The 16,146-nt window shown below is 57.2% G+C and overlaps 1 protein-coding gene across 1 annotated transcript; it reads right to left on the bottom strand.

Annotated features, from left to right (window-relative positions):
* Window positions 1-2,551: 2,551 nt before the first annotated feature.
* MTRR (5-methyltetrahydrofolate-homocysteine methyltransferase reductase) lies at window positions 2,552-16,109 on the bottom strand. Its single transcript, XM_075540817.1, has 14 exons — window positions 15,738-16,109; window positions 14,285-14,438; window positions 13,059-13,176; window positions 11,666-12,041; window positions 10,898-11,014; window positions 10,116-10,269; window positions 9,178-9,266; window positions 7,747-7,927; window positions 6,733-6,775; window positions 5,569-5,761; window positions 4,403-4,521; window positions 3,423-3,515; window positions 3,150-3,332; window positions 2,552-2,781 (listed from the first exon to the last, which is right to left on the bottom strand). Exons 1-14 carry the CDS (start codon window positions 15,879-15,881, stop codon window positions 2,637-2,639), a joined length of 2,109 nt encoding a protein of 702 aa, XP_075396932.1. The 5' UTR covers window positions 15,882-16,109; the 3' UTR covers window positions 2,552-2,636.
* Between the last annotated feature and the right edge of the window lie 37 nt (window positions 16,110-16,146).

Genomic DNA, 16,146 nt, shown 5'->3' with positions numbered 1-16,146 from the left:
ATAGACACTCACATGTGCCTAAGAAAGAGCTTCATAGACAAGAGCAACTGAATGCTGGGAAAACATCCCAGCCCAGTCCAGATCAAGTCTATAAGTCCAATATTAGCCCATATGTCTGATACCAACCTATAAAGTCCTTTTCAGACTCACAAAACACATGCAATGACGCCGAATGCAGGAAGATCACAGGCCAGTGGGTGGGCAGTCTTGTGGATCCAGTGGCACTGGAAGCATCTCAGTACTGGCAGGGGTCTCCATGTGGCCTCTCCAGCTTCCAGGGTTCTGGCTGCATCAGGGCAGCTCCACATGGTTTCTCAACAGGAATGTCTCCCAGGGTGTGAGCTGAGAGCCTTCTGCCTCCAAGGAGGAATAACGGAGTTCCCAGAATCCTCAGGAGAAGGCTATGCCCACACAGAGGCCTCACTGGCTATGACCGGATCACCAGGCTAGACTCCACCCTTTCACTCTTAATCCTCTCAAAATGACAAGCGATTATATAACCACCGCAGGCGGGTTTACAATCACCACCCTGCCCTCCTCTCCAGCCCTCCAGTGGCATCCCCACAACAACCAAGTGGGCAGACTGTCATGACCCATATGGGGTTCCACAGCCTGGAGGCTTCCTCTGGCCATGCCAGGGGGACGTGAGCCCATCAGCATCCTGGCCAAAGGTCAACCGTCACGGGCAGAGGTTACAGATGCCTCCACCTACCCTCCAACTGGCTGCATGAATTCAGACACCCACTCTTCCTCTGCTGGGTCTGGTAACTCGCTGCAGGGGCCACACAGAATTGACACTGCTCACACTTACTGGGGGGGGGGGGAAGTGTGCAAGTCACCATGAGTCAGGATCAGTGAACAGTAAGCATAGTTATCGGGCCACAGCACCAGTCCTCAGCCTCTGAACCACATGGGCTCCTGGTCTCAGCTTCTGTGGGCCAGGAAGCCTCTCACTGCTCTGCCTTACAGGCTCAGTGTCTGGGCTGCTCCTGTGTTCTGTCCCAAGGCCTCCAGCCAGGCAGAGGGGCTTCCGGACGTGCTCCACTGTGACTCTGCTTCCTAAAAGGTCCTCGTGGGGAGGAACTTCACCACAGAAGTAAATCCCTGGCCGTTCTTCCTAGTCCATCTCAGTCTGGGAGTTCTGTGGGAGACTGCCCATTATGGGCCCTGCTGATTTGAAATACCAATGGTGTATCTTTTAGCACCCCGGTAACATACAAACTCTCACAGCCTATAAGATAGCAACCCGGTTTTAAATAAAGCACACAACTGTGTGCTTGGTTTATGTCTTGTGTGCAGCTGCACAGAACAATTAAGAAGCAAAATAAAATCATTGTGACGGAGACCAGAGGGTCTGTCATGTAAGAACTGTGTCTTCTGTCCTGATTTAGAAAATGATGACCATTTCACCTTTCTTCCAGATTGAGATGCAAAAATGGCCAGGGGCAACACCTGACGGCCTCTTCCACAGGGTGGGGTGGGGAGGAGTGTGTATGTGTGTCTTTGGGGGGCCACTGGCCCGAGGGTGAGTCCCAGGAGGTGGAAGTCAGCCTTGGCCCCATCCTCCACTCGTGTACCTTTTCTATGAGCACCTGCCCTCCCCATGAGAGCTTACGCTTCTGGGCTCAACAATTCACTGCACCAGCCACACGGAACTCTTAAGCCAACACTTGCCATTAAGGGGGTTATTAGAGAAACGAGTAACCATTCAAGTTCAGGAGCGCTCGGGATACAGTTCTTCATCAGCACTGAATGCAGGCAGGGCTCTGCAGCCTAGTCACTTAGCCACCTCACCCTCTGCACTGCTCTGGCTTCACCTGGCTCTTTAGAGCTGCCAGTAAATTCCCCCCTGCCAGTTTCACCTCACTCTTTAGCGCTGCTGGTAAATGCCCCTCTGCCAGCCAAGTCCCAACAAGAGCTGGGAACTGTGTTAACAGCCTAGCTTGTTGTCAGTTCCCAACTACCCAGCTACTCTGTTACTACCTGTGGGTCAGAACTTTGCAAGTTCCGTTGGCAAGAGGTCCAGTTCCAGTGCCCACTAAGTAGCAAAGCTGAGAGAAGCTGGGTGACCAAGCAGGAAGAGAGAGAGGGCAGAGGTCCAACCTGCTTTTCAACCAGGAAATGGGTTGGGGGGCTTCAGAGAGCCCCTGGCGATCAAAACCTCCCTGCTTCTTCACTCCTCTCAGATGAACTCTGAAGCCCCTCGTACAGATTTAATAATCCTTACATTAAATATGTTAAATGTGAATTCCTCCAAACTCTTAGACCTGTTATGAAAAACAAGACCTGATGAATAAGTCTGACGTCTCAGTGGAATCTAAAAATACATTTCACATTTCTAGTAGCATTAAAAAAGCAAACCCCGTAGCATTGCCTGAAAATACTTTAATCAGAAACAGTGTTTTGGTAATAAATAGCCGAGTCACAAGTGACACACAGTGTAAACACGCAGCTGGAGTCCTCAGAGTGCAGAGAGGGTCGGGTCAGCTAGTCAGCTGATACCCACAGCATCAGCTCACAGGCCCTAGGAACTGCCTAGCCGGTCCTGATCTAGACTCAGAGGGCGGGGCAGTGGGATGGGGTGGGGCCGAGGCTCCCACAGGCCTGGCTTGAGGCATTCCGGGCCAGTCTGGGTGTCATGACCAGATGTCCTGCAGATAGCGCTGCTCCTCTCTCAAAGCGGCCAGCGTCTTCATGGCATCCAGCTCCTCCAGGCCAGCCTCTGCGCCCAGGATCTGCACCAGGGCGTGGTTCACGTCTTGGGCCATGTTCTTGGCGTCTCTGGGGAAAAGGACACGGTGTTGGAGAAGCAGCAGTCCTGGTTTCATGAAGTGCTCCTGCATTCACTAATGTGACTCCCCGTGGCACCCCAGCTCTGTCCCATCTTTCTTGGCGGTGCTGCAGCTTTCTGCAATGCTGGCGCCCCAGCACTCAGGGATCAACCTGTGCCCAATCCTGCCCTCCTGCCGGCTCACCATGGGCCCAGGGGCACCAGGTTCCCTCAGAGCCTGTGGGCTTGTCTCAGTGTCCTTTTTCCCTGGGGCTGGGCTCACCACAAGGAAATCGCCTGGAGACTGGAGTGTGGAAGCTCATTGACATGGTAGGAATCTGACCCTCCCAGCCCCCCACCCCACGGGCTCCCCACTCACCCACACACGTAGAGGTGGCCGTTCTCCTGCAGGAGGAGTCTGGCCACCGGCTGGGCGTGCAGCTGCAGGCTGTCCTGCACATACTTGGGTGGGGCTGTGCCCTCACTTGGCGGGGCATCTCTTGAGAAGGCCACCTTCAGGTGAGTGAGGACCCCGAGCTTCAGGAAGTGCCTCAGCTCCTCTCTGAAAGGCAGCAGGCCGTGGTTAGCACAAGGCTCTGCGTCAGTCACTGTGTGGAACCCCACGCCGGAGCCCGACCCGGCTGAGCGGTACCTGAACAGGTAGTCCCTGTCCTCGTGTCTGCAACCAAAGAACAGCCACGTGGCTCCGAAGCTGTGGCCCGGGAGCTGCTGCTGGAGCTTCTCTCTGTTAAGAACACAGGGGTGGGGGATGGAGGCACCAGCAGAGTACCAGGTCTGCAGCGTCACCGTGCAGCCCACCCACAACTCCACTCAGCCACTTTCTGTCACCCCAGTCACACCTAGTGTCACTGCAGAAAGCTACTGCCAGCCAGGACATCACTGGCTCCAGGGCTGTGGCTCCATCCTGGGAGGGGCAGTCCAAACAGCCCCCTCGCATGGCACCACGACAGGCATGTCTGTCTGCCCCAACTGCCATGGTCACACAAATCACACACATGCTACGTGGTCTTTGGAACCACACCACCTCGACATGTGTGGGCTACATGCACATATACGTTACGTGTGTGGGTGACGTGTGTGTATGTGTTTCAAGCATGTGCGCTACTTGTGTGGGTGTGTCATTTGCATGGACATGCTACACGCCATTTGCTTGCATTTCATGAATGGTGAGCTACTTGTGTGGGTGTTATTTGTGTGGCATGTTAGATGCATGTATGTGCATTTTTTGTGGATGTGTTATGTACGCAAAAGCATTATGTGCATGGGCTCATTGTGCACACGGAGGGGCTACACGCACAGGCGCATCATGGGCACAGGTGCCTGCCTTACACCTGGAAAACCCAGGGGGCAGCTGAATGACTCCAGGGGACCTCAGGAAGTTCATGGAGAAATTGTACTACTGTCCCATTCTATCTTCACGAGCACTCTAAAGCCCCTCACGGATGAGATGAATGTACCTCTGTGAAGAAGGGTCCCACGGGGACAGTCTGCTATGGTACCCACACTTGATCACCACGTACCTCCACCAAAAGCACCCAGACCAAGCCCAACAGTCAGACCGCAGCCGACCCTCCAGGCCCACCTGCCCCCGAGGCCGGCTGAGGCACCTACCTGTGCTGTAGGAAGCTGATGAAGGGGGCAACACCGGTGCCTGGGCCCACCATGATGATGGGCACCGTGGGGTCATCCGGCAGGCGGAAGGCGCTCGTGGCCCGAGGAGCAATGCAGACCTGCAGCCGGGAACCAAGGAGGACAGGTGTGGCAGGAGACCCGCCCACTCAGACCAAAGCCTTCTCAGCAGGGCCTCTGTGAGAAACTTCAGTGAGAGTTCACGCACTCCCCCCTAACCCCCTGCGGACTGAGCCTGGAACACGGGGACCCATTCCCCTGTGCAGAGGCTATACCCATGTGCACACTATGACGTGTGCTGGGTCTAAACACAGGCTGGCCATTTCTGAGGCGGGAGACCGAGGAGATAACCATCAGGTTCCTCTTCTGCCTGGGAGAACAAGCGTGGCTAGGTGAAGCCTGCCCCCTCATGGCATGCGCATGAGCCCTCCCGTGGCCCAGCACAAGCAGCTGGAGTTGACAAGCAGCCCCAGGAGCCTGGGTTGGGACCAGCATGAAAACCCGTGCTGCTCCCTGGTGACTTACTACTCCATCAGAGGTGCCTCGGGGTGGCTGGTCTATACCACAGGATGGGCACTTACGTTGGGACTTCCCAAAGCTCCTGGACAAATTCCACTTCCCCAGGCCTCCTGGAAGCCCCCTCGGAGCAGTCCACGTCCCTCAATGAAGACCTGGCATAGCTAACTCCTTCCCGTTTGCCCACATGGGAGTGAACCAGTAACTGTCACTGGAATATTGCTAGACTATCGCTGGCTAACCTAGTCCCCCAGCAGCTGCACAGACAGTCCTCAGAGCCGCAGCCCCTGGGGACGCAGGGCAGAGCAGAGAGGTGCAAGCTGCGTGCAGTGGGGAAACTGCGGGCGCCCCTAGAACGGTGGTGCATGGTGGCCATGGTACAGACACAAGAGCTGCACAGGGGGAGACAGCGTAGACCAAATCTCACGCCACCCACATTTGATGATCACAGATGTGTCTCTTGTACAAACAATTCCGGGGTCGCAGGACTGACTTAAGGTAGTGAACAGTCAGGCATGTCCCCCCCAGGAAACAGGAGCTGCCCCTTGGAGGCAGGGACCTGGGACAGACACTCACTGCCTTGGGGTGACTCTAGGCAGACGTCGCCCCAGGATGACCGAGTTGTCAGGTACCTGTGGGGCCGGGGCCTTCCCGCTGTCTGAGTCTGCAGGGGCTACGTGCTTCCCTCGCTGTAGCACTGAGGCGGCCTGCATGGCCAGCCAGCCTGTGCACACGCCCCTCCGCGGGGCGGCCCCTGGGGAGCGGGGCAGCAACTCCACGACATTAAAGATGAAATGGAGCTTCCCTGGGTGGGCCAGACTGGAGCTGTAGAGACAGAGACACCCCTGAAGGGTCTGAAGGAAGGTCCCCCCAGGTCGTTTGGCCCTGGAAGCTCCTCCTGACCCTCAGCCAGAGCAGAGGACGGAGGCAGGTGGACCCCTGGGTGGAGCGGGTTTCTGCACAATGTGGGTTCTTAGGTTCTTAACGACTCCCACTGTCCTCCAGTCTGTGGGCCATGGTGCGGGGACAAGTGTGACACCGAGGGGTCCCGAAAAGGGAGCTGGAGAGTAGCATGGGAGGTGAAAGGGGCATCCAGAGGAGGTGAACTGTGTGGTGTCCGTCAGTGAGCCCTGAGTCCTGGTCACCCTCCCACAGACCGCTGCCTGCTGCTGCTGGGGTGCTGCCCACGCCCACGCCCACACCGAGACCCATGTATGCAGAGACTGGTCCTCAGGGGAGGGTACAGCAGGGTGTGATGGCACGCTGTGGGTGGTAGTGGCATGTGTCCTGCAGGAGCACCGAGGGGGCACGGGTGAGCAGTGCTACTGTGACACTGTGATGGCTTGTGGGCTGCAGGGACATGGACGGGGTGGACGCAGCACATTGGACGGTGACAGCACCAGGCTTCACCAGGCATTCTCCCTTCGCTCCTGAGTCATGTAGTCTTAATACCCCAACTGGAATGCTGCCCAAAGGATGGTGGGACATAGCAGGAACCCTGCCCTAAGCAGGAAACTTCTGTGCTGGTCAAGGATGCCCAACACAGCGCCCTGCATAGCCCAGAGACAGGCATCCAAACTCCCTCCTCCATCCCTGCTGCATCTGGGATTGCCACTGCCTGTCACAAGTGGGGACATCCAAGGGCGGGACTGTATGGCAAGACAGGTACCCAGGGCTCTCTGCTCCATCCCACCCCCTTTTCAAGCAGTCAGCAAGTGCCTGAGTGCATGAAGGGAGTGGGTGTTCTGGGAAGCATGCCCGTGGGGACCCCATGACCATGGAGGAGAAAGAAGTACCTTGCGCACGAGTACAGCCTGGGCTGGAGTGGTGGCAGATGCTCTGGAAGAGGACAGAGGCCAGCGTCAGTACATCTGCTGGACAGGGTGGCACCGGGCCTCCTCGCTCCGGTGGGGACCCGCACAGGGAGCCACGTACACACCACCAAGACCCAGAGCAGGAAAAGCCCAGCAAACGCCACCATCCCCAGTCCCAGCACAGTGATGCCGACAGCTCCTTCCAGGTTTTGAGTCGCGGCTGACACTCAGCAACTCCCGGCTCGAACAGGATTGTTGGCAGGAGCCTGGCGGGAGCCAGTTTTGGAGCAGTGTGGGCGGCAAGGAGGTGGGGGCAGGTCTGCAGCCGGGGGGGGGGGGTACTCATGAATGTTTTCTTATCTGACGCTCTCACAGGAGCAATGTGACCCCAGAAAGGGGAAGGGCTATGAGAACTAGTTACTTTCCAATAGCAAGTCGCCCCAGCTGTATCACCTCCCTCCCTACACACACACACTCTCTCTCTCCCCCACCCTCCCCCAGGCCTGACTCTCTCATGGGAGTAACCTAACTCCAGAAAGGGAAGGGCTTGAGAACTGGTTACCCTCCACACTCCGCTTTCCCAGCTGTATCACATAGGCGCACCCCCCCACACCCCCCAAATGCCTGGGAAGCGCTCCAAGTGATGGGGTGGTGGCTGTGCCTTGACCTCTGAGACAGAGCTGTGAACATGCATTCCAGATAAAGGTTCAGCTAACTGCACTTTGTGAAAGCAGCTACGTTATAAAAGCTGGTAAATTGTGTACAAGACTCTGGGCCCCTAGAAGGACTGAAGGCCGAGAGGACAGTGCTGAGGGCTGATGAGAGACGCTGGGACAACAGCTGTGGCTTAATGAGACAGTCGGTGACCTGACACAGCCGTGTGCTGATGGGGCAGACCCCGGAGGAACAGATCTGTGGATCGGCAGGAGTGGGCTGGGAGCCCCAAGAAGTGGACCGGTGGCCCCCCTGGACTGACCCTCCTTCCCAGCCCCTCACCGAGCAGCAGGGACAGGGGTGGCCGACAGGTCGGGAAGGCATGCAGCAGGCCCAGCAGATCCAAGCTGGTGTCCCTCACAAAGCGGCTGTAGTCGGCGGTCCCCTGCCTGCTGCACAGCTCCTGCAGCCTCCGCTTCTCAGCGCCATCACTGGTACAGTCCGCCAGGGCACGCAGAAAGGCCTGCAGGCAGAGGGCGGGCGGGTTCTCCTATGGCACCTGCTGCTGGGGTGCCAGGCGGTCCCAAACCAGCCAAGAGCAGGTGTTCTCCAGAGACGCCCACTTGCCAGGGAGACTCCACTGTCACGTGCCACATGCAGTCACCCTAGGTTCAGCATGCCCTGAATTTCAGACCTTGTTTCAGGACTGGGGACCATGTGCCCCATGCTGCCCCTGAGGGTGCCCAGGACGCTGTGAGCAGCGGGGAAGGAGTGGAGAGCTGATGGCCCACAGTACCATCCTGTGTGCTAGGGGCCCACACCCCAGGACCTAACAACCTAACAATGCCAGCATAAAATGGTCAACAAGGGTGAGCGGGACAGGTTGAGCAGAGACTTCCTGTGAGAGAGAACTCCGGACAGACTAAGGCCTGGGCACGAGCTCCCTGCAGTCGGCCCACAATTGACGAAGGCAGGAGGCAGCCAACAAGCAGCCAATGAGCCCAACCAGGGCCTGTCTTAGGGCAGGAGAACCCATAGTCCCTATCCAGCAGCAGTCACCGATGGGTCACACAAAGCCTCAGGTCTCACCTACTGCTGTCTCCTGCGGGGCTAAGTAGTCAGGACCCAGCTACAGCTGCCCCTCCTGAGGTGACGCTGACCAGCAGTCACAGCATTTCATGCCAACTTGAAGACATACTGGTTGCAGCCTGGTGACCGCACTTGGAGGTACAACTGAGATCTAGCGCTCTCTGGAGGCCGGCCTTCCTCTCTGCCTTCCCCTTCCTGCTGTGGGCCACTCTGGTTGCTGGCAGAGGCCTGCGACCTCACTGCCGCCGCTGGCTCCACAGGACTGCGCACCCAGCGGCCGGTGATCTTCCTGCATTCCCCACCACTGCCTGTGGCTGCCTGAGTCTGAAGAGGGCCTCATGGACTAGCATCCGACTTAAGGACTTGGTGGGACTGGGCTGGGATGTTTTCCTGATATACAACCACTTCTTGACGGAAAGCTCTCTCTCTCACACGCACAAGTGGCTCTAGATTTGTTTCTCTAGTCAGCCTGGTCTACCACATTGACGCCGACTAAACATGACACTGACCCCAAGGGAAACGTCTACCCCTGCTGAGGCGACACTGACCCCCCAGTGAGCCATCTATGTCTCCTCAGATGACACTGACCCGGAGATGACAAAGACACCACACCACTGCGATGTGAACACCGCCACCTCCCACCGCAGGGCTCGCTTGCACAGACCCCACCCTTCCCTGGGCTACCTTCTTGGGGATGGCTCGGATCTCCAGGCACCAGGTAAGGATGGACCGCAAGGAGCAGCTCCTGGGAATGTGCTGAGGCAGCACCGCCCCTTCCAGGAAAGAACAGGAGAGTGACACCTTTACACCCCTGAAAACACAGCCAAGCCCTCCCTGTGCACCAGACACAAGCCTTCCACATGCACCGGACATACGCCGCCCTCCCTGTGCTGGCAGTGCACATTCAACCCAAGTCCCCCACAAGGGAGTGCAGTCAAAAGGGCGCCTGACAAAGGCTGTACCCCAAATCGCCACACCCCCAGGCAGGCCACACGCAGGAACGGAACACCCAAAGGAAGCCTGGGTCCCAAGATGCCACCATGAGCCACAAGTCCAAGAAGGTGATGTACGCTTAGTTAACAAGCAAACCCAAGCCCTCGGAGCTATTCTCTCCTCCTCCCTGACCTCAGCTGACGCTGACTCACAGGGACCGACCCTACAGGGGAGGGAAGACCTCTCCCTGGAGGTTTCTGAGGCTGTAGCTCTTCCTGGGAGAAGGGCGTCTTGCTCCCACTCTGAGCAAGAGAAAACTCAAACCCAGACTTACTGCCATGGAATCAATTCCAACTTGTAGTGACACTGCAGGACAGGGTAGAACTGGCCTCCCGTCACTCATCATGGGGACAGACAGCCTCATCTTTCTTCCAGAGAGCAGCTGGGGGGAAGTCCCCCACTTAGCCCAGTGCAGCCCCAGGGCACGTATGCACTAAGCCATCAGTAACGTGCTGCGAGAGCTAACACAGCAGGGAAAGCAGTGGAAAAATGGTGGTATGGCATTGCTTCCTGAAGACCACCGGCCTCCCGCTCCCAGTGGCCACTCCCTCTCCTCAGACACCAGGAAGGCCCCCATCTGCCCCCTCCCTCCCAAAGCTTCGGTCCCAGGAGGGCCCTGCTCACCACACCTTTCTTGCGTGTGTCTGCCCTGATCCCCAGGAGGACGCGGTGTTCGCTCTGGGCAGTGAGCTGCAGCCTCTGTAGCAGGTCTTGGACCTCGGCGTCCCTGTTGGGACAGATGACGAAGAAGGCATCTCCAGGTTGGTAGGAAAAGGCCGTTTTCTAGGAAGAGCCCAAAGGGAAGTAGATGACCAGAGAGTCGGCATGAGGAAGCACTGGGTCCAAGTCGCACATGATCACGGTCATTGCATGTGCCAGAAGCCAGACCACAGAAGCCCCCGCGGCTGGCCCATGGCACCAGCGCCCTGCAGTCCAGGACGCTTCCAGGGTGAGGCCAGGCGCCCTCCCTGAGCCATGCTCCTGCCACCTGGCAAGTGTCTTCCTACACATAGGACGCCAGGAGTGACCCCAGCAGCCAGGGCCTCCTCACTATACTCCTGCCCCTTGGAGACGGGACCTTGTGCTAATTCTTCTCAGCAGGAACCTGTGTCTCATAGCACTCGGGGTAGAAAGGGCTGCCTTTGTTACAGACGGCCACTGGCTCCAGACACAACACCCAGGGGAGCCATGACCAAGAAAGACTCCTCGCCAAAGGAGGGAGGCTGGCCACTCCGCCTACCCCTCTGTGAGCAGGCATCTGTGGTACAAGGATTGAACCGTGTAGGCAACTGATGTGTTTAAGAGCCAGGACCCAGGACATCCACTCTCAGCTGCCTTTCCACCTGGCCCGTCCTCTGGGGCTCAGGGCCGGCAGAGACTGGTGTGTGAGCCCCCCAGCACCATGACCTACCGAGATGTCCAGCTCCAGCAGCAGGGCAGTCTTCACAGCATCGTTGGAGGTGAGCTGAACTGCTCTTGTGATTGGAACTCGAACCACCCCGTCCATGGATGTCACAGGGCATTCCTCCTTAACAAGGATGCAGTGACGTGTCACCAGGCGCCCCACCAATGCAAACAGAGGCAGCGCGATGGACATTACCGTACAAATCGTAATGCAATGAAGCACGGCACAGAGACCCAGGCCCGTGTGGCCTGCTTTAGAACGATGGCGGAAGCCTCAGGGAAAGGCCGACCACCATGGCCAGAGGCAGGCACACGGCTCCACGCCGCAGAGGGCCGAGAGGCACGTCTGTCCAGCCTGCGGCGAGACGCGACCCAGAAGGTCTGTGGGTCCCCGTCTCGGTCACAGTCACTCAACTACAAGATGCGCAGTGCCAAAGCAGACGTCGACAGCTCGCAGTCACACACACAACATCTGTCCGGGGCGCTGAGAGGAGTGACCACGTGGAAATGACTCGTTCAAGGGACCCGGGCACACAAGCAGCAGTCTCCACAGCCCTCAGACAAGAACGAGAGAGAGGGTGCTCTCGACTTCCATCATCAGGCTGCTGGACAGGGGAAATGTCTAACAGAGCACAACCTCCTACGAGAGAACAGGCTTACTGGTCAGAACATGTCAGGGGGCCACCTCTGGCTGAGTGCTGCAGTCTGAAGTCTCCTGTAGCAAACACAAAGCTAACGCCCACAGGAAGCCACTTGACAGACCACACCTGCTTACCTGGCCAGGTGACTCCTCCAGACACACCTGCAAATACTCAGGGGGTCGGGCCGGGATGCTGAGCGTGGCCTGTGCAAGTGGAGGCCCCGAGTGGGTGATGGAGGGCTCAGGCATGCTGTCCGGGGTGCCGGTCCGACCGCCATCCACGGCATCTGGCTCTGAAGCCTGAGGACCACTTCCTCCAGACTCATCCAGACGCATGCCCTGGGTCTGGGCCTCAATGGAGACAAGTCCTGGCATCACAGAGGTGGCCAAGGGGATGCTGGGAGTCCCCTCGGGGGCTTCACTCCCGCCTGCCTTCCCTCGGCTGGATGCAAAGTGCTTCGTGAGGGCGGCCCAGAGCCCTTCAATCCACGGCTCCACCACGAGCTCCAGACTGGATGGTACAGACAGAGGGACAGACACGGGGATCAGTCACCTCCGACCCCATCTCGGAGTGACTGCTGTATCACACACATATCAGTCGCCTCCATGCCCATCTCTCCGTGTGAGTGTGATAACAATCTAGGTGTGGCTGTTGTCAGATTGGCACAGCTAGGGTCAGCCACCTACATTTTAAGAGTCACACTGGGAGGGGCATGTAGGTAACTACTTTCTATTATGTCTTCACATTACCACTGTCACACTTAGATGGAAGACGTGATTGCTTCCAGTTGTGTGTGTTCTAACAGTCGCACTGAGAGGGGGACAGAGGTGACTGATCTCGGCTGTGTGTGACTCTAACAGTCGCACTGAGAGGGGGACAGAGGTGACTGATCTCGGCTGTGTGTGTTCTAACAGTCGCACTGAGAGGGGGACAGAGGTGACTGATCTCGGCTGTGTGTGTTCTAACAGTCGCACTGAGAGGGGGACAGAGGTGACTGATCTCGGTGTGTGTGTTCTAACAGTCGCACTGAGAGGGGGACAGAGGTGACTGATCCTGGGGAAGTGGGGGCTTGGATGGAGAATGACTGGGGACATGGGCTGGGACTGGAGAAGCACACAAACAGACTCCTCGTGGACATCGGTGCTGCACCAAAGCTCAGCCTGGAGGCCCAGTGGCTGAGGGTCATCAAACACAATGCCAAGCACACACGGGGCTTTTACATCAGATAGGATGTTGTACAACAACAGCGCTGTAAGGGTCACATAGGATGGTGTCAACACAAGAGTCAGAGGCTATGGGACACTAACAGTCATTTAAGGGTCTTGTAGGCTGTCAAACACCTAACAGTCACAGAATGGTCATATTGGGATCACGTTGCATGTCGCCAGCCGAAGAACCAGAAAGGATGCCACAGGGGTCGCAGGCCTAAGGGCTGGGCAGGGGTTGTGAGGCACGTCATGTACACAAGGGTGGCACAAGTGCTCTGTTCCCCGCTGAGTCTCCCCGGGCTGAAGGGCTGGCACTTACCCCACACAGTCATCTGCATGCCCCGTCTCGCAGAAATGCCGGGCTCCGAGTTCTTGCAGTCGCTTATCTATGACTTTCCCCCCGTTACAGAAGTAGGTGTATTCGGAGTCTCCCAAACCTGAACAGTCGAACATGACAAGGCACATCAGCCTTCAGATACAAGGACCCAAATCCAGAACACGCACTGCCATCCAGTTAGTGCGGACCTACAGGGACCCTGAAGGACAGAGAACTGGCCTTATGGGTTTTCTATGCCAGAAGTCAGTGTCTTCTGAGTTTCCCACAGCACACTAGTCTTCGGCTACAAAGCAGCAGTGAACATTTAAAAGACTGTTCTCTGCTGGTCCTAAAGGAGAAATAACATAGTTTCGTAATTTAACAGTGTTGCTTAGTTAAATACTAGAGACAATATCAAGTACTACATAGAGACAATTCCCTCTGTTTCATGATATGAAAGTATCCAATGTGTACAAACAGTTTTGACCACAACTGAGATAAGCATTCCCACTCCCAGCAGCTGTGTGGAAACAAAGGAATCTAAGGATACAGAGGGAATCACACGCAGGTGCAGGGTGGCTTGAGGCTCAGTGGCCATGCACAAGGTTCCAGACTCAATCTCCATGGGGCGGCAGCCTTCTCTGCCTCCCTCAGAGTGGATGGTGGGCTTGAACCTCAGCCCTCCAGGCTAGCAGCCAAATGCCCGACCAACTGCACCCCCAAAGTTTCTTTCTGCAGCTCATGTCTGTGGGCCCCACCCCACCATGGCCCGATGCTTGTCCATGTCAGCGTTGCTTCGGAGACACCATGGCAGGGGCTGTTAAACTCCTCTGGGATTCTGTCACTAAAACCATACTCTGTGGGGCTCGATGAGGCAAGGCCTGCCTGGACCTATGTTTATTAGTCACCCGCAGACTGCTAACCACAAGGTGGGTGGTTCAAGCCAATCCACAGGAGCTAGTTACAAACATCTTACAAACCCTGCACAGGTTCTTCATGGGCAGACCTAACCCCATGACAGTGGGTAGGGCGTAATGACTGATGTCTAAAGACTTACGTAAGGGGCTTGGTTTCAAAGAGGCTATGGACAACGGGGATTAAGGAGAGTTTGTGGAGTTTTTCCAAGAACTCTGGAAGGTCCTCGGTGTCTATCTTAACAGAAAGACAAACCTGAGGTCCGAAGAGCCAGCAGTTTGGCAGTGAGGCAGCAATGCAGGCCCCTTCCTTACCCAGCAGTCCGTACCACAAGTGAGCCAGGAAGTCGGTGGGAAGCGTCCTGTCTTGGATCTTCTTCACAAAGGGGCGGGCTGTGTCAGGTGGGTCCCCAGTGCCCGTGGTGGAGACTACCACCACCAGGGGGGCCGTCTCGGTTTTCAGGTCGTACTGCAAACGTGAGGGAGCACAGGCATCAGGAGACTCAGAGCATGTGGGCAAGGTGGGCTGGCATATGCTGCCCAATGGCTCAGGCACAGCAGTGATGATGGTCACCAGGCAGAGCAGCCGGGAACTGCCCCCAGGCTACCTGGACAGCTGTGCTGGTAGGTGGCCACTGCTGACCTTGAGCAAACCCCCAAGGTGCTTCTTGTGTGCAAGTCCCTGCCCCTGGTATCTCCCAGGCGTGTGTGTGTGTGTGTGTGTGTGTGTGTGTGTGTGGCTGCCCTGTCCCCCAGGCCACTTGGTGTGTGCGTGTACCTGGCCAGGAGCATAAGGAAGCAGAGCTGGAGACTCTGAACTGCTGGTAGCCTGCTCTCTGACCTGGCCTAGGGCAGGGGCAGTAAAGACTGTGGAGGTGAAGTTCCTGTCACTTTGGCTCTGGAGCCTATAGTTGTAGACAGGCGCAGGCCACAGCCAGCCAGGCACAGTCCTCCTAGCAGCTGGTCTGGCCGGTCCCACTTGCTGGCCATACATGCAGGTTTTCCATCAACGTCTTCAGGACCAGCCACAAGCGCAGGTTCTGCACCAAGCTCCCCCACTGCCAACAGACATGGGGTTCCCCAGCCACCTCAGGACACTGGCCTCTTAGCTCAGTGGTCCCAGCATCCCTAACTCCTTCTTGGGGTTCAATAATTCCCTGGGATGTCTCACAGAGAGTGCTTGACTCTGTTTCATTGCAAGAAACACCGTAAAATAAATATGCCACCTCAGAAAGGGGCCCTTACACCAGCGGTTCTCAACCTGTGGGTCTCGCCCCCTTTGAGAGCCTAAGGACCCTTTCACAGGAGTTTCCCGATACATCACAGTAGCAACGTTACAGTTATGAAGTAGCAACGAAAATAATTTTATGGTTAGGGAGGTCACAACCACACGAGGAATTGTATTAAAGGGTCGCGGCATTAGGAAGGCTGAGAACCACTATACAAACATGACATCACTCAGAAAGGATCCCACCGCACCCCCTGCAGGCGACCATGGCATCACCTCAGAGAGCAGAGCTCTCTCTGGTGGGCACAGCCGAGGCCGAGCTCCAGGGCTCGCTGGAAACCACGCAGTGTGCACACGCACACCTGCCTAACCCCCCTTGCGATGAGGCCACGTGGCCAACTTCCATGCAGGTGGGAAATGAGTGACCGACGGCAGGGGCTCCTGGGGGTGGAATGCGTCCCCCGATTCTAACTCCCATTCCCCGCCCCACATCCCCTTCTGTCCGCAGCTCCAGCAGAGCCCCGGCCCCGGGACGCCCACCTTGTCCAACTCGCTCATGCAGTGAAGGTCTGCGGAGAAGCCGCGCGCGACCGCCTGCACCCCGATCTCCTCGGCGATGGCTTTCGCCTGCCCTTGCTGCGTGGCGTACAGGAGCAGGAACCTCCGCAACCCCGCGCCGCACATGGCGCCCCTGGGAAGGTGCAAAGCAAACGCAGAAGTGGGACGCGATTCGCGTCAGCGTGGAAGGGGAAAGGCAGCAGTACGGCTCGGCTCAGCCTCTCACGCGGTACTGGCCACACTCAACTCGCCGCGCACTGCAGGAACGCGGGGCTACGAGCTGCGGTGGCACCGCCAGCTCCGCAGTTCAAACACCCAGCGGTCGGTGCCCCCGTGAGAACGCGGACGCGGCGCGGGCGGCGAAGGCACGCATGCTCGGTGCTCAACCAAT

The sequence above is a fragment of the Tenrec ecaudatus genome, chromosome 2, assembly GCF_050624435.1.
Source record: "Tenrec ecaudatus isolate mTenEca1 chromosome 2, mTenEca1.hap1, whole genome shotgun sequence".
In the NCBI taxonomy this organism is placed as follows: domain Eukaryota; kingdom Metazoa; phylum Chordata; class Mammalia; order Afrosoricida; family Tenrecidae; genus Tenrec; species Tenrec ecaudatus.
Note: the sequence above shows the minus strand (reverse complement) of the source record. Positions and strands in the feature narration are given on the sequence as shown.